The 20,501-nt window shown below is 47.5% G+C and overlaps 7 protein-coding genes across 7 annotated transcripts; 3 read left to right on the top strand and 4 right to left on the bottom strand.

Annotated features, from left to right (window-relative positions):
• Window positions 1–300: 300 nt before the first annotated feature.
• EJ05DRAFT_510558 (Six-hairpin glycosidase) lies at window positions 301–1,805 on the top strand (the record flags this gene model as incomplete). The annotated part of the gene is made up of 3 exons (XM_033748186.1): window positions 301–1,157; window positions 1,207–1,530; window positions 1,668–1,805. Exons 1-3 carry the CDS (start codon window positions 348–350, stop codon window positions 1,803–1,805), a joined length of 1,272 nt encoding a protein of 423 aa, XP_033601109.1. The 5' UTR covers window positions 301–347.
• Window positions 1,806–4,312: 2,507 nt separating this feature from the next.
• Window positions 4,313–5,437, bottom strand: EJ05DRAFT_485756 (PCI-domain-containing protein; the record flags this gene model as incomplete). Its single annotated transcript, XM_033745476.1, has 2 exons — window positions 4,313–4,857; window positions 4,936–5,437. The coding sequence occupies 2 exons, from the start codon at window positions 5,435–5,437 to the stop codon at window positions 4,313–4,315; spliced, it is 1,047 nt and encodes a 348-aa protein (XP_033601108.1).
• Window positions 5,438–5,736: 299 nt separating this feature from the next.
• Window positions 5,737–7,128, bottom strand: EJ05DRAFT_360588 (uncharacterized protein). The gene has a single exon (XM_033741060.1). The coding sequence runs from the start codon at window positions 6,792–6,794 to the stop codon at window positions 6,036–6,038; it is 759 nt and encodes a 252-aa protein (XP_033601107.1). The 5' UTR covers window positions 6,795–7,128; the 3' UTR covers window positions 5,737–6,035.
• A 1,758-nt stretch (window positions 7,129–8,886) lies between these two features.
• EJ05DRAFT_537981 (uncharacterized protein) lies at window positions 8,887–11,460 on the top strand (the record flags this gene model as incomplete). Its single annotated transcript, XM_033749420.1, has 3 exons — window positions 8,887–8,959; window positions 9,013–9,164; window positions 9,274–11,460. The coding sequence occupies exons 1-3, from the start codon at window positions 8,932–8,934 to the stop codon at window positions 11,458–11,460; spliced, it is 2,367 nt and encodes a 788-aa protein (XP_033601106.1). The 5' UTR covers window positions 8,887–8,931.
• Window positions 11,461–14,484: 3,024 nt separating this feature from the next.
• Window positions 14,485–16,262, bottom strand: EJ05DRAFT_492838 (MFS general substrate transporter; the record flags this gene model as incomplete). Its single annotated transcript, XM_033746061.1, has 4 exons — window positions 14,485–15,801; window positions 15,846–15,897; window positions 15,972–16,021; window positions 16,077–16,262. 4 exons carry the CDS (start codon window positions 16,260–16,262, stop codon window positions 14,485–14,487), a joined length of 1,605 nt encoding a protein of 534 aa, XP_033601105.1.
• Window positions 16,263–18,319: 2,057 nt separating this feature from the next.
• EJ05DRAFT_485752 (uncharacterized protein) lies at window positions 18,320–18,751 on the top strand (the record flags this gene model as incomplete). The annotated part of the gene is made up of 1 exon (XM_033745475.1): window positions 18,320–18,751. One exon carries the CDS (start codon window positions 18,320–18,322, stop codon window positions 18,749–18,751), a length of 432 nt encoding a protein of 143 aa, XP_033601104.1.
• Window positions 18,752–19,774: 1,023 nt separating this feature from the next.
• On the bottom strand, window positions 19,775–20,275 carry EJ05DRAFT_510552 (uncharacterized protein; the record flags this gene model as incomplete). Its single annotated transcript, XM_033748185.1, has 2 exons — window positions 19,775–20,009; window positions 20,053–20,275. The coding sequence occupies 2 exons, from the start codon at window positions 20,273–20,275 to the stop codon at window positions 19,837–19,839; spliced, it is 396 nt and encodes a 131-aa protein (XP_033601103.1). The 3' UTR covers window positions 19,775–19,836.
• Window positions 20,276–20,501: the final 226 nt, after the last annotated feature.

The raw sequence follows: 20,501 nt of genomic DNA, 5'->3' as shown, positions 1-20,501 counted from the left end.
CTGTTGTGCTCCACAACACATGTGGAAAGGCCTGCTAAGAGACGGGTAGGTGACTGGAGGGGTACAAAGCAACCCTCGTCGATCGTCACAACCTTCTCTCCTAGCAGGGTATGATATAGACTGAAGGCAGTGGTTAGCTGTGTCATCGTGATTCAAATGTGTGTTACCTTCCATGCACCTTCTACGCTCGGCCTAGGTGCCTCCAAAACCTAAACGTGTGAGGCTCTCCTGCATATTGCACTTGCGGAGTTGCGGAGTATATGAGGGATTCTGGATGTCAGGAGCGATGCAGCCACACTTTCTTTGTATCCAGTGCGCATCTTTTGATTTCTCCAGATATTGCCAGTATGGCTTCACACTCATCATTAACTGCTAGTTATCTGGCATTACTTTCACTTTCTTCTATCATAGTATCCCCAATCCTTGCACAAGATGGTGCCTCCACTCGTGCCCGTGTGGCTCTTGACGCTTTACAGACTTGGTACAACAGAGACAGCGGTATCTGGGACAGCTGCGGCTGGTGGAACGGCGCAAATTGCATGACAGTCCTGGCTGACTTTGCGATGCTCGACCCCTCTGTAGCGCAGACGGCGAACGACGTCTTCAGTAACACTTACGTCCGCGCACCGGCCGTCAATCCACTTCCTGGTGTTGAGAAAGTCAATCATGATGAACAAGTGAAGACTCTGTACCCCGATAACTGGCTGATTGTGAATCCTGATTCACGTACGGGAAAAGCAGGTCAAGTTGACCCCAGTCTCTGGCTAGATGGATACTACGACGATGATCTGTGGTGGGCATTAGCATGGATCGCAGCTTACGATGTTTCGGGGAATTCGGACTACCTTGCGACTGCAGAGGGTATTTTTCAAAGCACCAGCAAAGCGTGGCCAACGAATTGCAGCGACGGTGGCATACCATGGAATCAGAATTACACTTACGTGAACGCGATATCGAACGAGCTGTTTCTCGACACAGCAGCACATTTGGCAAATCGTGCGGCAGATAAGCAGTACTATGTCGATTGGGCAAGGAAACAATGGGACTGGCTCCAACGCAGTGGAATGATCAACAGTGATGGTGTATTCAACGATGGTTTAAACTATGGTCGGGATGGCTGCTATGACAACGGACAGCCGGTTTGGAGTTACAATCAGGTCAATAATGCTCAGAGATAATATGCACACAAGTACTAACATGATATAGGGTGTCATTCTGGGTGGTCTCGTTGAACTGAATCGAGCCTCGCACACCACCTATCTGGACTCGGCAGACAGCATCGCCGCGGCCGCAATCAGAAATCTAACCGATGTGAATCATGTCCTCCACGAGCCATGTGAGCCAGATTGTGCACCGGACGGAACGCAATTCAAGGGTATCTTCATGCGCAACCTGCAATTGCTACACGCTGCAAGACCAAAGGATCTCTACGCTCAAGTCATTCAGAGCTCCGCCAACAGTCTGTGGAATAGTGATCGAGACAGCGAGAACAAGTTTAGCGTGTCTTGGACCGGTCCAATTGTGAATCCGGTAAACGCAAGCACACAGAGCGCAGCATTAGACGCATTAGTGGCGGCGCTCATTTTGTAGTACCCCTATTGACTCTATTGAATTCGAATTCATGCATCTGAAGTAATGTGACTTGCTCTCAACTGCGCAATCGCTAGTTCAACGTCGCCTCACAAGTCTTAGTCCGCATAGTCAAAGTTGTCGAGGCTTCGTATAATAGGAAAGCCAAAGCTAAGAGGAGTACAAAATGCGGAAACTTGAGTCGTGAAGATCGTGAAACAGCTGGGCCGCAATAAAGCAACTCAAAATCTAATTCAGCAATAACACAGAGAGCAATTCATCCTGGCTGCTCTAATGACTAGTCTAAAGAGCAAAACACTATTCTTGTGAAAGACGAAGCTCTCGAATTGTACCATCATCACCATTCCCCAGCAACGAACATCATCATCAAAACAGCCGATTAACAGGAGCCCATTCATTGTCAAGGAAATGGCAAGAGCAATTCAAGTCACTTCATAGGTATTTCCCTCGACTAGTAACCCAAAAGAGCCACACATTGCTTCGGTTACGGTGGAGGCATGTAAGAAAGAACTTTAAGATTCGTCGACTCCCTAAGGGCACTTGTATGAAATATATACAATATGCAAGTGCCGGGTAAGCTGAGCGCAACGTCGTGGGTCAACATTAGAAGTGAAGTATAATTGGATATATCCCTGTGAGGACTGATAACTTGAGGCAGAATGTGGTTGTCAAGTGAGACACCAGACAGGTCGCAGCCCCTGAATATCTCACGACATAACACACAAGAGGAAATGTAGGTAGTTTATCAACAAACAAGGAGAATAGCCGTCAGCTACCTATACTAATCATTACACTCCACCGAATCATGTCACCATTATACCTCATAGACTTTTCCCTGTAACACACAATCTGTCCCAAGAACTAGTCAAGCTACACTGTCCGCACCACAGGGCACAGTGAGTCTGAAAGCCATTGAAGAAAGTAATGCAGCGATCGATAGAAGCTGGACATATCGAAAGCAAAAGACATAACTACACGCGGATATGGACGGCATGTTATATAGAACGGGCAGATTCGCGGAAGCCGGACTAGACACACTTGCCGCGTATGCTACTTATAGTAGCGCACGCCTAGACTCAGTACAAACAGATATAGATACCCTTTCCACGAAGTTTAGTCTTGATTCATGATACTGACTATCAGCATCACCCCATATTAATATCCACCACAACACATTTGCCGTGCAAATGAAGTGTACGCGGTCCTGTCTCGCGTCACAGTAAACTCCATGAGCAAGAGGAGTGCTTGAAGCAGAGCACACTTGCACATTGAATAAGCAACGTTGCAGGAAGATATATACGAAAGCCATTCCAATGATCATCATCTTCCTATCCCGGCCCCATACATCATCACTGTCTCGCGCATACTGTGCATACACGGCTACTTACGTACTGCTTTTACACGTAGGAAAGAGCGTAAAGAACACGTGCAGAGAGTCACAGTCATCGAGGAAGGGGCAGAACACATTGAATGGTTCCGTCTTGAAGCCAAACAATCGATGATAAGTCGATAGTTGGGGAGGAAAGTCAAGCAGAGCGATTGGACGGAAGGGTTGTTTTATATACATGCCAAATGAGCGGAGGGTTCCACGCTACCTAAGTGGCTTTGTGACGTAGACTAGTTAAGAATGAGGGTTTCGCAAGCGTCCAGTGTATTTTAGTGTTCTAAACGTTCAAAACAAAGACTTACTAAGTAATCATGTAGTTAATAGTTTAGCCGAAGTAATATCCGCTACCCTTCTATCCGCCTCTTCTTCTTCTCTCTCTCTCTCCCTCTCTCTCCCTCTCTTCCTCCCTCCCCCTCTCTCTATTATACGTGTTTTTAACTAATTTTGACCTTATAGGCTTTAAAATAATACTAATTACACGTATTTTTGACTGATTTTGACCTTATAGGCTTCAAAACAACACTGATTACACGTGTTTTTAACTGATTTTGACTGATTTTGACCTCGCAGGCTTCAAAACAACACTGATTACACGTGTTTTTTGACTGATTTTGACTGATTTTGACCTCGCAGGCTTTAAAACAACACTGATTACACGTGTTTTTTGACTGATTTTGACTGATTTTGACCTCGCAGGCTTCAAAACAACACTGATTACACGTGTTTTTGATTGATTTTGACTGATTTTGACCTCACGGGCGACGGATATACACGTGCTTTAAGTTTGTTCTGTATTACTTAGTAAGACGGCTTAGATATATGGTATAATAGCCGACTCGTATAGTACATATAATACAGCTGGACGCTTGAGAAACCCTCGTTAAGAATAGGTTCGCTGTCACCTGCCGGACTAGCTGCCACACTTGAGCTCGTCGTAGCCTCTATAAGTGTATGCGAATGACCAGCTTGCCTGGAGGGTACAATGAGGCGGTACAGTGATGAACGGTCATTGTGGCTTCGTTAGTCGGCTGGCTTTCGTATATTGCTGCGTATATGTAGTACAATATCGAGACCCCAAGAGTAGCTTGCGAACGTGACTATCAGATGCATCTAATGCAACGGCGGAGGTTGTGCGAGTCATGTTGTCTAGCCAGACACATATAACGTTACTCGCTCTTCCCAATGGGTCTTTCAGGTCTTTTCATTACCTTACATTATGGCATATGTAGTTCATGCTTCTTGTGAATGATCGCTCAAGGCATGCACTCAGTTGTTGCAGGGTGAGAGACCTTGGCCTTCCCGGTTTAGGGTATTTCCAGTTTCACTCCTTATACTTCAGCGTTTGCCACCCAATCTTCCCATGCCACCCATGATGCCTTTTCCACTTCGGTGCCCTTTCTTTCCAGTTCCATCATCATCCAAGTCCATCACATCGTCCTCTGCACCCTTCTTGTCGTCCTTTTCCATAGCGGCCTTAACTTGTGCCTCTCGTTGCCTTCTCCTGTCCTCTCGGATCTTTGCTTGGCTCCTGATATGAGCAGCCTGAATATCTAGTTCTTTCAGCGCATCCTCACATCGTGTACTCCATGCCGCAAGAGACTTCTGGAGCTGTGGAACGCTACCGGGTGCGAGATCACGAAGTGGAGCAACCGAAGTTATGTGTACGAGTTGGTGAAGGGGATCCATAGTGCCTGTAACCAGGCCGGCGTATATGGCGTCTGTGATATGTGATTCGAGAGCACGCTGTGAAGGGAGGTCGAGCGATGCCTGGAGGGCAGGATATTTGAGAGATTCGTGTGATGTGGATAGTGATATGAGGGAGAGAAGCTTCAGCTTTTTCGTCTGGGCTTCGGATAGCTTTGGAAGCGTATCTTGGTTCGCTGGAGTTAAGTGAGCATTCAGTCAGGGACGCTCACATGGACTACTTCAATGTTTGACGTCTAAGCGCGAGTACTTACCGACATAATCTGACCAGCTACCCCAAGCAAATATTTGCAGCAGTTTTAGATGTGACTTCAGCTCGCTATCACCCAGCTTCAAAATATTCGGCATCTGCAATAGCTCCGCAAACACATAAGTATCTTTAGCACCTGTGGCCTGCATGACCACATCCGCCGCCGCCCGCGGTGAATTTGCAGCTTTGCTGAGCGCAAGGAACGGCTCCAAGGCATTCAAAGCTTTCGATTGCTCCATTGTGTATGATTTCCCTGACTTGTTCAAGAAGGATCCACGCTGTAATGGACAAGCGGCTTGTTTGAGAGATTTTATTTCGTCCTCGCTGATGGCTTTGGTTTCTGGCACGATTTTGAATATGTGGAAGCCTTCGAGGATATCGGCCAGACGTTTGAGAGATTCAGGTGCTGAAATATTTGTGGGTGAAGGTGGAATGTAGAGCTTCAACAGCGGGTCATCGGCGGGCGTCTTGATGAGGGACGGCCGCCTAGCTGAGGGGCTCGGCATGGTGGCTAGTCCACAACACTGCGTGCAGCTGTTCACAATGTAAACTCAATAGCGTACCAGAACAACAAACAAAGGATTGAGTCATATACGTAGGAGAAGAACTTCTCAAAGTGAAGAAGTAATAGCAACATCGCAGTTACTGGTTTCACATTCCTAGAAGTATCACCTCTGACAGCGCTTGCCGCGCAGGTAAGTTTGCTACTCACCACACCTCTATATTCATGCAGCAAATAATTCAGCACGATATATGTATCATGTTTATATAGAATGTACGGGCTGCATGAACAGAAGCTAAACTAGAATTGAATCTTTGGTCTATTTGCGCCGTCAGTCAGCCAATTATGTACAGAACGCAATGACGCAGCTTCATCTAACAATTATTGCTCCCTCGTTGAATCAAATAGATTTTACAGAGTGCGAGTGAGCACTCAGACATCAACGCTATGCGACCCCATCGCTCCCAAAAAAACGCCACAGGAGGAGCTGTTCCTGGAAGACATAAGCTTTTCACGCTTTTCCCACACTTGACAGCCATTTGAACGGCTAAGCCTCGAACGACGGGTATGTAGACGGAAAGGAGAACGTTGCCGTAGGAAAATCATGACGCGGTTGGGGGTCCCCTGGCAACAAATCTCTGCTGGAAGACGATATCACCAGTTTGACGAGCTCGCACAATTTCTCCAGCTAATTCGCGGCGTTCCCTTTCTTGCTGGTCCTTCATGTACTGCTCCCATTCTGCATGTTCTGCGTCGATCTGCGCAGAGCGGGTCCCACGATGCACGTCCTGAGGGAATACATCGTCCGCAGTTTCGTCTTCAGCTTCACTCATTACCTCATTGTGTTCGTCATCGTTGTCCTCCATCGTCTCGTCCTCTGCAACCTCCGCCGTTTGAGCGGGCATGATCTCGACCTCGATATCTGTCTTGACATTGATTCCGCTCTTTTGCGACCGCTTGTTACGGTTATCTACCCATGGTCCAATCTCTTGTGCTGTTGTGTCCATAACCTTGATTCCTTCATCGCGCTCGTAACGCTCCCTCGCCCATAATGTACCTTCCCATCGACAGAATCCTGCAATTTCTGATGGTGTCAGACCAAGTTCATCAAAAGCCTGGAACAGGCGAGCATGATGAGGAAATCGACCGAGTCGTTTGCGATGAGGTGGATGTGAGTAATTTAGACCAGGATATCGCGCTTCAACAGAATCGAGCGAACCGTAGAAGGTCGCAGTCTCGATTCGAACTTCACCGACAAGGTTTTTACTGAGGTGCATGGAAAAGTTTGCGGGGTCATCGGGGCGACGAACTGGAAAGATATGTTGATAGACAAGAGCGGCAAGGGGTTGCGTTCGATGCATGGCGAAATTATCAATCGATATACAGAGTTGAAGGACTGCGGACAATCTAGGAGGACTGGAGTTATCAGAGGCGTCGACTGGTGGAGTGAAGGCGGAAGCGAAAGGATTGGCCCGGCCAAGGGTTTTCGAATGAGGAGGTCCCGACGGGTTAAGCTTCGTAGAGTGAGACCGGTAAGAGACTGCGGGAAGTCACGATGCGGCGTATTGAGTAGACGAGACCCGACTTGTGATTAAGGTAGAATTACAGGAGAGAGCGAAGAGGCGATGGCGAGAAAGAACGGTGTTGATTGAGTCAAAAGCAGTAGCAGGAAGTGAAGCGTGAGAATGTGAGACCAGCGTGTCAGTGTCGAGGCGAGTTTCCAAGCCAGGTACGCTGCTCGCTATCCTACGCTGGTTGGGGTGTAGGGCTGCCCGTCAAGTGGACAATTAGTTACTTAACGACCCGGTCGAGAACGGCAGATTGGCGAGTTGACGTGTGATGATCAGTGGACAGACGTACGGGATATCGACATCGAACATTCAGGTAGAGGAAAGCATTCGCAGGACGAGCAGCAGAAGACAGAGAGGAAGAAGTGGATGGACGAAGTAGTCGCAGCTGTGGTTGTTGTAATAAAGGACAATAACGTTCGAAAGACGGGAATTTGGCTTGTTATGGGTGGAAAGCAGGCATGGATGGCCCTAGTTGGCGCCCTCCAAGGCTAAAGCAGGCCGGGAACCCTGACGCTAGCTACCAATTGATAGATTGTCGACGACCTTGTTGTGCATTGTGGCATGCAGCAAGCACATCACACACTTACTCACTTGCTCACTTGCTCACCTCTTATCAAGTTGTCCTCACCGCCAAACATTCCACGTCCTGTTGGCGCCCCTTAGTCCTCCTGCTGCATCTTGCTATTCCTCTTTCGCCGCTGATGTTGTCGCTGTCAGGCTTCTCGTATGCAGTACACCTGCCGCGTCTGCCAGGGCATCATCAGCATCGGCCGGCCGCGACCAGGAGATTGGCTACCAGCGCCCCAGCCAGGAAGACCGAGACCTAAGCGGACAAGCCGAAAGACAACTCACTCGTCCACACCCACTCCCTCCACAAACTACATCCTACCTATCTCGCCTCGTCAGCAAGATGATATGCTTTGACTTACCTTGACTCCTTCAACCAACCCAACTGGCCCGTCTGCTCGTGCATCGTGTGCAGTGTCGCACTCTCTGATGTGCGCCTATCGTCGGCGAATTATCAGCGCCGGACACTGCTGCAATCCATATCATGCCGCCTCCTGGTGGAATGACCAGGTCCGCCTCTCGACGTGATTCAAAGGTATCGTGGACTGTGTGGTGGAGAACACCCATCTCCATTCAAGCTTGTGGCAGCCATTTGCCATCTGACCTGCAAAATTGCCAGAAAGCTGAACGAGGCTGGTGACTCTGAGACATGTACTAGGTACCCGACGGCATCATGCCTGTTCGTGACAGTGGAGACTGATGGCAGACGTCTTGTTCGTCTTTGACACGTTTGAGCGCCCGAACGAACGAATGCAGGAGAAAAGTCAGGTTGCCACTCGCAAGTCGCAATAATTTTCCTTCCGGTCAGCCAGCGTGCCACATGCCCGAAGCCGAAGGTAAGTAATAGGCATGTCGCGGCCTTGATGGTCTGTCCTCAGGCCCCCACTCTGCGTGACGACCCGCCTGGATCATAAGAACCATTGGCCTCTGTTTTGTCTGTTGGGTTATCAATAGCGTCTATAACATGCGACATCGACCTGCCTCAGACATGTTCATTATGGCGACGCAAGGTCTCACAGCTTATCCATATCACGTACCTCAGCACATGTATAGGCGCTGCGTAGAGATGAATTCGGTCTCCAGCATGATTTATTACATCAAGCTATGATGCAGGCTTTGTATAATGGGCGAAATGACGCCGAGAGTCGTGATAAAGAGAGAGTGAGATAAACAAAATGATTGTTACAAGGTCAGATCGCACTCATAAAGTGGCAAGATTAGATTCACGTGATCTCGCGTTACCCGGAGTTCTTCCCGAGGGCGTCGCGTCAATCAATCGCGTGCCACTGCCATGTGAGCCTTCAACTTCCATTCAACGACACGGCCGCAGGCTGGCAGCTGGCCAGCAGCCCTAAATATCATGTCTACATTTGATGGCATCGTGTCCGGTTCGTACGGTGTCACGTTGCTGTTGATCTAGTTGCAGCTGACCGGATCGCAGAATTTCCCGAAATTCGCATTGACGACTTTAGGAAGAAGGTCAACCACCCTAGTCCGCTTGCATGCTTCCTCTCTCATGTCCACTCTGACCACTTGCGTGGACTGGAGTCTCTCAGATCTCCGTTCGTGTACTGCTCACCTGCGACTAAAGAGGTGAGTTGCAGTCCTGAAAGCAACTGCAAGAGCATGAATTAAATGAAAACTATTGCTTCGCCCTCTGGCCTTCACATTTCCGCGTAGTACGTGTTCCTGATGTAGGTAGATCCTTCTTCGACTCGAGCGTTATCAACCTCGTATGAACTTCAACAAGAAAATCCTCGAATCGCGCGTCCAGACATATAAGCATCTCAAAGGGTTGTTGAAGTCGATTCCTTTAAATACACCAACACAGATCGAGCTATGTCTTGGCCATAGCATCCGTGTAACACTCCTGGATGCTAATCATTGCATCGGCGCTGTAATGTTCCTGATTGAAGGAAATAACCGTGCAATCCTATATACTGGCGACATCAGGTCCGAGACATGGTGGGTGAACTCGCTGATCCGAAATCCGGTCGTAATACCTTATACCTTGGGTAAGCGACGACTGGATCGCATCTATCTAGATACAACGTTTGCCATGAACTCAAACATATATCGTGAGTTCCCCTCGAAGGCTGAAGGCATTCGAGAGATGTTAGAGCAAGTCGAACGCTATCCTCCTGACACCATTTTTTATTTCCACGCTTGGACCTTTGGCTACGAGGACGTATGGACAGCTTTGGCGGCTTTCTTGAACTCGCGCATACACCTCGATAGGTATAGGTTGAGCTTATATCGATCGCTAGCTAGAACGGGTACTGCACCTCCCTGCTTAGATGCTGCTCAATTTTGCGGCTTTGAGCTCGGTAACCACAAGCCCCAGGGTTTCGTGACTTCCGACCCGGTCGTCCAGGTGCACAGCTGCGAGCGAGGCTCATCTTGCCCTATCTTTGATAAAGACGAGGCTCAACGGGTTGTAACCATCATACCCATAGTCACGAGGACCAAGAGCGGTAGTCCAGTGCCTGAAATCGGTGCTGGTGGAGGCCAGGGTGATTTGGACCAGACAAACGACTTGATTATCGACGACACCCAGGCACTTGAGCAGCTTATTCGGTTCGCCCAACAGACTTTGCAAGATAGTAATCCTAAGCTTCTTCAATCAACGCTGCGTGTTCTTTCAGCTATAACGAGAGCAGATGGTCATAAATCTATACCGCTTCATGAACTCAAAGCCGCCTTCGAAGATTCAGCTGACATCCCATTGGAGGCTTTCGTCAACGCTCTAGGCAACAATGGATCTGGAAGGGATGGTAGTGCCGACTTTCAATATCCTCAATCGGGCGTAGCTGGCTCATCAACTCTCCCTGCAACGATCAGATTTCCCTACTCCCGCCATTCATCCTATACAGAGCTCTGCGATCTTGTGAAAGCTTTTCATCCCAAAGATGTGTACCCTTGTACCATCGACGTGATGTCCTGGGATCCTTCTCAGACCATGCGTGCACTTTTTGGGCATCTTTGCTCTGCAGATTTGTTTGAACACGATAAGTTGATGCTAGATAGATATCAAGAAATGCAACGATTTCGATCGACGAAACGGCGGCTGGATGAGACGCAAGGCGAAGATCGACCTCAATCTAGCGTCAACGGACACAGTAGTACACAGGAAAGTACTGCTTCACCTAAAAAAGGCAGAAGAAGCGGGATGTATGATGGATCACTACGCAGCAATGATGAGGAGCCTTCGTATGATTTCACGCAATATGCCACCTGTGACACACAGATGCAACTCGACAATATGGGCGACGATGATTTGGTCTCATTCGAAAGAGACCCGCCATACGAGCACTCGTATGACACCTTGCAACAGATTATCTTCCACGACCTGCAGACCGAAAGTCTGGACACGGACATTTCCATCGCTGCGACTACAGGTGCTGATACCCAGGCTCATCTCTCTCCATCCTTCCTAGAACCGCAAATACCGCAACGGTCATTTCGGGATAGGACAGAGTCTCAAGAGAAAGAATCGCCAACCCTTTTAGTATCATCTTCACCTTTCAGCAGAGCAGCACCTGCCGCAATATTCGAAACTGATTCAGGCCCGAATTGCTCTCCGAGCACATCAAAACTAATAACATCATCAAAAGCTCGCAACAATGGCAGACTCTCGCAGGCGAATGTTTCCAAAAAAGCTTCATTACCGTCAATACCGTCTACAGTGAGCACGAATCCGCCTTCGGGCTCACTGCCATCACGTATCAATACCCAGTTGAACACAAGCATGAGCGCTCTGTCGCCAAACTACGTGACTCGAAAACTTGCACATGATCTTGCCATGGAATATGATGAACTGACGTGGTTCGATTTCGAAGGACTGGTGTCTGCGGGAAATAATCATTGCGAGGAGGAAGTTGAATTGTGACTATTTAGATCGCTATATACCCCGAAGTCAATGAAGCTTGTTTACCATACACCGAGCCACTCCAATCGGAAGCCGAAAGGATTATGCGTAAGTTTCTCAGGATGTGATCTTACGGTAGGCTGGGAATCTTGTGGTCTAGAGATACTGTCTACCACAACGACGATCTGCTGCCCTTCACAGACACCGATCGCTCTTTCAGAGAGACTCGTCAACTCGTCACCAAGTTTTCCTAGCTTATGTTCCGCCCGTCTCATATATACATATCTCGACATACCTATCCCAGTTACATCCTTGAAGAATGCCACCGCAAACTGCCGCCATCTGGATACAACAAACGAAGAAGAATTGGCATGGCAAAATTCGTAAGATCTGCCAACGATATCGTCGCTGTCCCCTATGCGAATTCGCACGTGAGAAATATCATACTGCCTGCATCGCATGAGCTCGAGTGATGATCTTCATCACCGTCACTCAATACTGATAATCACTGCAGAGTGCACTTAGGCGTGATGACCGGAGCATTACTATCGAACCTGCGTACAAGCTTGCAAGCCATACGCAAGGGGAGTCATACGATCGAATTGAAGTTTTGGTGGTATAGGACCGGGCTCCGCGGTTCGAGATAGATCGAGAGTCTGACAAGAGCGAAACTGTGAGATGAATAAATACTTTGATATGAAGCTAGTATGTGTGCCAGGTATGCCGTTTGATCATTGACAGGCATGGCATTCTGTGAATATGAAACACTTGGCAGAAACATGTGGCTACCTGACACACATAACTACCATCACCCAGCAGCACACTAAGCCTGAGAGTCAACAGAGACAAGCCTCGAACGCCTCCGTTTTCCATGCAAAATTTGATATCCTCGATTCGCCGCACCAGCGCCAGGAGATATGTCTGCGGACACAGCTATATCATTCCCGAATATGTCTTCCCTTCACGACTTGCACACAGCGACAGAGGCCTCCATTATCATTACATAGTGATGAAAGAAACTAGCTTTGTGCCGAGATGCACACCATAATCAAGACGCCGATGAAGAACGTCATCAATGCTGATTCGAGTGCCTAACACTCACACTGACCAGGAAGTGGCACATTGACCATCCAATGTGCTCGAGGCGAAAAGCACACATTTAGTTCCAGAATGGCGATGATACGGACACATTGTGGGCTTAGATGGCCGTAGATGTGATGTTGACGCATCATCTGCAGTGGATGAACAGTAGGACGATTAGCTAAATATATATTTGTAGAAGCTGAAGGTATTGAGAATGCCGGGTAAGCCACTGAAACACTGGAGTCACAAGAGCATAGCTACTGTAGATGATTGACGCTTTTGGCGGTAAGCATGGGGTGAATGAGTAGCTGCAACGTACCCAGCAGTTCCACCTGATTGGTGGCCCCTGATTTGGACATATATACCATCGTCTACAGCATTTCTTCTCATCTCCAAATCAACAGGTGTCTCCTCTTGTGTTGCAAACAAAGCATCAAATGATACTGTGGGTCTTCCGCATCCCGACGAAGCTGCGGCTGCTATAACGTCTTTATGGACTCAAAGCCACTGACTGGAGGACGATGTTCTTTGCACCCTGATCTGGTCATTAAGGCGATGTGAAATATTCGCGGTGATGGCAGGCACTATCAAAAGATGATGGTTGCAATCATCATCGAAGTCTACTTTCGGGTAACATTATTTCGGCGAAGATAGAGCAGAACATCTTGGTGTTGGAGAAGGGATTAGGCATCTGTGGGTATGATGTGGGTTGGCCAAGAGAGAAAGGCAAGCATGTATCACCTGCTCGAGGTTGATTACTCTCGATATAGATTTACCCTCACAGTGCATAACAGAGCTCTAGTCTCGTCTCTCTTGAGTGACAGGGATCGCATGCTACTAGAGTCAACCGTCAGAGAAGGTGCTCTTATCTCAAGATTCTCAAGACAAGAGGCCAGATGCCGGGTAGCTCGGACTGTGAAAATCACGGTTGAGCTGTACCGTGACACATTCAATGACATCATGACCTTGTGTGTAAAAGATTCACCATGAGTTGTTCATGGTTACACGACCATTCAATGTTCTGGACAAGATCTCCGTTTTTTATGACAAGATATAATAATGACCTATCCACGTTGCTGCCGTCTTCAATCAGGTTCTATATAAGTACGGTAGCCATTGAGACATTGTATATTCTGTGCCAATGAACAGAACACTTACATCTTCTCGAATTATGTCTACAAGTTTCCCATTGTTTAAGATGACTATTTGGAATCGAAAGAGGAAAGCATGAAAGCTGGCATATATTGATAGTCAGGTTGGAATATAGACCATTATACATTAATCGCAGTGCGGGCTGTAATCTAGTGAAATCAGGTGTTGAGTTCTCATATTGGCTTTGCTCCATGATCGTTGAAAAAAGACTTATCTTTGATAGATAGAAAAGATTTTACAGCCTGGATTTCTCCGTGAGATACAATGTACTCATAGAGTGGAGCTTCATCTTAGTGATGGGACTCTGTGATGGTGATCGGAGCCATGGATCAGTTTCGATATCTACGTCAAAGAGACACTAGCATTTTTATGGAAGTAACAAAGTCTGTTTAGTATTGTAACAGGTCAAGCATTGATATGTGGTCACAGATAGTTCACGAGTCTTCGCAAACATGACGACCATGGGGTATTTGGGGCTTAAACAGTAGCTTAAATTTGTGTGGAGAAAATACGAGTCTCGAACTAATACTTGTATTGCGGCTACAACTAAAACAGAATGCGTTGCTGAGCTTTATGGTAATTTCAGCTACAATTCTAGGTCTTGGTGAGGGAATTGAGTTTGATCGAACTCCTAATCATCTATGCCTCTATAAAGTCCCATAATTTGGGTAAAATTTATGAAGATTCAATTTACGACTCAAGCACGAGAGGGCAAAGTGGGTGAACATATCGTAGAGTCAAGTTTCTTATATTGAATTAAGCATTATAAATCTATATACAATCTTTGTTCTACTTCCACCGATCTAAGTATCATGCTTGCTCTGCTTTTGCAGCTTTTTTCTTTTGCCTTACATCCTTCCATCCCAATCCCCACGCTGTCAGGAAGCACAAAGCACCAAACGCAACTACCAGATACCAAACATCATTGATCGCATCTGTGTACGACTGAATGACTCCTGGCAATTGGTCGGATGATAGAACCTGACGGATGTTTGTTGCCCCAGCGCCAATAACAACTGCAGGATCGAGACCTTGAACGCGTTTGGTTATTTGCGACGACAATCCGTTCGTAAATATAGTGTTGGCAACGGTCAGCCAGATCGCAGATCCAAATGTCATGCTAAAGATAAGCATTGCCATAGAGACAGGAAGGTCTTTCGGTGGCAGTAAATTCTGCATTGCCACCATGGGTACTTGAGTTCCTATGCCCCTACCAAATCCCAGTGGTATTTGTGCCCCAATCCAGAAGGATGAGGGTGACGACGGCGAAAGGGCAGACAACATGCCGGCGCCAACTGATATCAGGGCGCCACTCGCGACAGCAAAAGGGAGGTAGTAGCCGACAACTCCAATCAACGCACCACTGAGGACACTCGAAACGATAGAGCTGATGATGTTCGGCAGGACATTGATACCACTCTGTACGGGCGAAGTCCCTTTTACGGATTGGAAGTAGAGCGGCAGGTAGTATGATGCGACAAAGTTGGAGCTTCCCAGGAAGAGCATGTTAAGGCAAGAGGTCCATACAATGCGCTTCTTGAGCATAGAGATTGGTATCATAGCCCCGTCTCCAACTCGATGTTCCCAAGCAATGAAAATAAGAAGGCATACACCACCACCAACGAGCAGGCCAATGACAGTTGCTGAATTCCATGGATAATCTATGCCACCATAGTCTAGTCCCAGAAGCACCATAATGGCAAAGGGCACGAATATTATGAAACCAACGAGATCCAGGTTGGGCCAGACTGTACGAATAGTATGCGAAAACTTGTCCTTGGCTATGGGATCCGGGACTTGTACGAATAGTAAGAGGGCTGCAACAACAGCGCCAATTGGGAGATTGATCCAGAAACACCATCGCCATGTTGTGTAGGACGTAAAAGCCCCGCCGATCAAAGGACCAGTCACGATACCAAGTTGCGATATGCCCATCATCATGCCCAGATAAAGAGGTCGTTTCTGCAACGGTACACAGTTCGAGATTATTGTGAGACCACCGTTCTGGAGGCCTGCACCACCCATGCCTGCTATCGCACGACCGACGATGAGCATAGGAGATGATTCAGCCAGGGCACAGAGCATGGAGCCAAGTTCGAAGACTCCGAAGCAGAATAGGTACGTCCACTTTTGATTTCAGTAGATAGATTGGGCAGGACGGTTTGACCTACCTTGAGGTGAAAATACTGATAGATCTTTCCTGTCAACGGCTGCAGGGCACCACTATTATCACGTCAATTGAATCCTATTCCCAAATCAGTGGTGCATACCTGGCGAGTTGATATGCAGCACATTACCAGCCCACATCGTTCAGCGACTGAAACTCATCTGTAATTCTGGGGATTGCCTACACTAGAAGTCAGCTTGCTTGTGACTCAGCTCGAAACCCCCTTGAAACTCACAGTAGAAACTATTGACACATCGAGCAACATCAGGAACGAAACGAGGATTACTGAAGCAAGGACCGCCGAGAACTTGAAAACGCCGACCTCTGGCTCATTGTTGACTCCTTCCTCGGCTGGCGCATCGTGTTGTTCGTTCAACACAACAGAAGACTTTCGCGAGTTGATAGCGGTGTCTTTAGCCATGTATTTCTCGTCGCTGATGGGGGAGGCGGAGCGCTCGAGATTTGAAGGTTGCGCGTCAGCCATGGCTATCGATCATCCCAAGGCTGATTGTCGAGTCCAAAGTCGCGTAGGAACGTGGAAGTTGAGTATGGATTATTGGCCAAGCGTTGACTACCCTAGAACTAATTAGCCATTTAGCGTCGCATCGCGTTGGATGACCGGTGCCAACTTTCCGTATCCGCAACTTCGTGATGATCATTGCTATTATTAGCATGACCTCAAGCTGTTAAGCTTCACGTTACAGGTGCTGCGATGCAAGAATTCTATGTGTTTCTGGTGCTGAAAATATGGCTATAGTGGGCCGAACTAGGCTTCTCAAGTTCTCAGACAGAAGGAGAAGGCGCATTCGCATTAGGTGGAAGTTATTGCATTAGACTAATGAGAACTGGTGGTGAACGGCGGATGTACGAATGTAGGTACTCGGTAGATAAAGTCAAGACTTTTGGTAGTCCAAATCGAAAATATTGCTCGATAGAGAAGTTTTTTATGTATATAAGAAAGTTCGTTGTTAACTCTAAAACCGCTGGACACGGGACGGAGATAATTAGGCTTTCTCACCATAGGTCGCGCTCCGTGGAATCGCTTTTCATTACGTCAGACACATTATTCAGGGCTTATTAAGTTCTTCATGTATTACTTGGAAGGTAGCTACCTTAAGTAGATTCGATACTTTCGTCGATCAATCTTGTCATGTTAAATTGATTCTACGAAAGTTTCCGACCCATACAACAGGCTTATTACTCACAGCAAAAACTGTTTTTTGTTCAAAATACGGTTCCACACCATCCTTGCATGCCGCCTTATCTGATACCATCTAGGCCCGCCTGCTTTGCTGTCATGATCTTGACCGTCAAACATATGTGTAGGACAAGCTTTGCTAAGTGTTTCAAACACAGGTTCCGTATATCATGTCGAGCGTCCATAGGATCGCTGATACGAAAATGCATGGTCAGTCTAAGTGCATATCGCAATCAGTACATGATAATATGCCGCAGTTGGAAAAATAAGCTGTTCACGTTTATGAGAACATAGTATTAATTCTCATGTCGTGATTGGGGCAAGCCTTTCTGCATTGATACGGAAAGCTTTTCACTGACGAGGCCGCCAAGGTATTCTAGCCCGTTCGCTGCTATAAATAAGGCTTGTCAATCATTCGGTGGCTTACCTTATATCCAGAACTCAAGGCGGAGATGGCATTATCTATGGCGCCAGTAAATGCTGACAGGTGCACTTGACGACTCCAGGGCCTGCGTATAGCCTGTTCTCGGAGCATTTCGCACAGTCTACTAGCTCATTAGGAGAGCAATACCGGATGAAAAGCGAAGATCATTCAAAACAGACGGTTTTTTAATGACATGAGAATGCTAAAGATAGCATATAATGAATCTGCTCTCTGCTCCTGTGACGCGCTCTCGAAGACAGCCGTATTCCAGGCCACCCAATACTCCTTCGGCTTGCACAAGGTCAGACAATTAGGGTTAATGAAGTTTGCTTAAGGCGCTACTGATGACGAGAAAGGCTTATTTTTGCATGCACGTGAACTGAGCTCGTGGCGAAGCTCTGTTACTACCCTGGTCGGCAAGGCTGGCAAGACGATCTGCAGCAAATATAATCCTTCCTATAGTTTTGCTACCACATCGGCATCTTAGCGAAACTAACCGCATACTTGTATAGGAAAAGCGCCCGACTTCCACCACTTACCAAGCGTTTTTCTGTTCATCAAATCTGACGAATGATGTCATCAGCCATCAACTGACTACGGTCCTCCCTATACGCGTTTCCTTGGAAGGATCATGTTGTACAGCGCACCTCATGGAATGTTACATTACGCAAAGGCACGGTAGCACTTATCGCGCATGAAGATTTGAAACAAAGATCGTGCGAGCCGCATATAAAGAATGCAATCTCCTCGCTTCAGCATCAGTCAATCATCAAGCATCCATACACAAGAATCACACAAGTACGACAGTTTTCACAACGCAACTCAAACAATCTCTGCGCACCAAACGACCACAAATATGCAATACTCATACATCCTTTCCGCCGCTCTCTTTGTAACCTCCACTCTGGCGCTCGTGCCCCGCCAATCTCCCACTTTTACGGTCAAAATCAACGCAACTCAATCCGACATCCATAACACCCGCCCGGACGCTATCGTTGAATGCGAGATCAACAAGCTATGCGACTCACCAGACACGGTCGTATCCGCACTTACAATTGTGCCCGACTCTGGTACCAATCAGCTCAACACCACGGCTGTTGAATGCCGATCCTTCACTGCATCGAATCCATTTGATCCATCTGGGGCTCCAGCGGCCAATGTACCGTTTGACACGGTGACAAAAATAGGTATTGCAACAAATGCGCGTGCTTGGACGCCAGTCATTTGCTATCTTAGGGCGGTTGGAGAGACGAACTGTGGTGGAAACACATTTTCATGTGGTGCTTGAAGTGTCTTTGACATACACAAAGCTCAAATGAGGGATGTACTAAGGATTATGATTCTATGGGCATATACGAGTTCCCTTGGGCCATTTGATGCAGACTAGGCATTCTTGGAGTATGTAGTACTCGTAGTCGTTCCTTAATAATGTTGTTTGCCATACTCTAGGACTGCGGTTGATTTTCATAACCTTACTATAATAAATATGCAGCTCGAAACTTGTGACAAAACTGATCTGCTTCCACCTCCACTACGTCGCGTCTTTACGTCTTCCCGATACCTCGAGACACTCACCCTGATCAAAGGTATGTATAAGGTTGCTCATTCTGGATGTTCCACTGCGCCTCTAGACGACGAGATCACTGCCCTCATCCTTAGTCACAAAAGATGGGGTCATAGATACTAGTACAGGGTACATCGTTGAGAAATGATTCGCTAGTACGTTTCGACAAACCGTGGAAATCGAGGCAGCGAATCGTCCCCTCTCAGCGGTGAAGGAGCCAATGCACGACTATATCACATAGTTCAACACTTTGAATGCGTAGCCAATGCTCCAAGCACTCCTCTTCTCCTCAACTCAAGGACTCACGAAATTGACGGCTGCCAGTTGTCATTAAGCTTAAGATACCTAGCTCCAAGTCTTAGACTTATAAGTATTCTGGGGCTCCGGCCTGCGCATGCTTAGTGATGCCGAGACTGCTTTACCTGCTTCAGTTATCACAGCTCAATGCTATGGATACATACCGTGCTGGGTTGATGAACAAGCACAACTCGTAGCTAGGTTATTTTGTGTCTAATGATCTAGGCTATGTCTATTGAGGGCACCAGCAAAGCGCAGCGGCACTGGTCGGAAAGGTCAATCTGGCAACGCTCCGCGTCCCGAGCAAGGTGACCGATCTTTCACGTCACAGTGTCGAGGTTATCACGGAACAGAGCAGATGAAAAAGGAATAGAACCATTCGTTTGAAATTCTATAGCCTCAGAAATGACTGCAAGGTCCTCAACCGAGACTGTGTACCAGAACGACTCGCAAAGATATCACCGCACGTTCCCTTCCACGAATTGTGTTTACGCAAGTATATAACCAGTCTTCTAGACTGCCTTCTTGTATAATTCCTGGTTCTGAACATTCGCCAACCACTTTTCCACTGCCGGCCAACTCCTTCCTTTTGTGCCGAAGCCCATCTTTAAGATAAAAACAACACTGAACTCTATCATCGTATCTGCGATCTTCATACCATCGTCAACGAGGAAATTTGCGTTGCCTGCCTTCAGCTCCCTCTCCAACCAATAAAAGTCACGGTGTACTTACCCCCGCAAGGCCTGCCTGAAGCGTATCTGCGGCATCAGGCGCCGCCCCACTACCGTACAGAATCGCAAGCGCGTGTACGAGGAATGTGCCTTCGGCTGCACTCACCCACACACGTACGTTGACACGGTGGGCACGATCGGAGGGGAGGAGACGAGTTGATTTTTCGTATGTTTCGACGAGATATCTGTTGCCATGCCAGCAGTCTTGATCCAGCACCATATGAAGAAGGTGGAATCAGGTCGCATGCTCAGCAATCGGTGCACTCTCAACGATAATCATCTCACGATCCTTCAACGCCGGTGTACGACCAGCAGGAACGCTCTTGCGAAACGCAGTCGGTGTATCACCATTGGCCTCCCGATCAAATTGGAGAGACCGAGTTCTTCGAGAAGCTAGGCGGTACGAATTGCACGGGGGGATCGAAGGAAGTAAAGCGTAATGGTCA

Source organism: Pseudovirgaria hyperparasitica (genome assembly GCF_010093815.1).
Source record: "Pseudovirgaria hyperparasitica strain CBS 121739 unplaced genomic scaffold EJ05scaffold_7, whole genome shotgun sequence".
Classification (NCBI taxonomy): Eukaryota; Fungi; Ascomycota; class Dothideomycetes; order Acrospermales; family Acrospermaceae; genus Pseudovirgaria; species Pseudovirgaria hyperparasitica.
Note: the sequence above shows the minus strand (reverse complement) of the source record. Positions and strands in the feature narration are given on the sequence as shown.

Coding starts and splice junctions, on each gene's coding strand:
- EJ05DRAFT_360588 (XM_033741060.1), bottom strand. CDS start 6,794: ATGCATCGAACGCAACCCCTTGCCGCTCTTGTCTATCAACATATCTTT.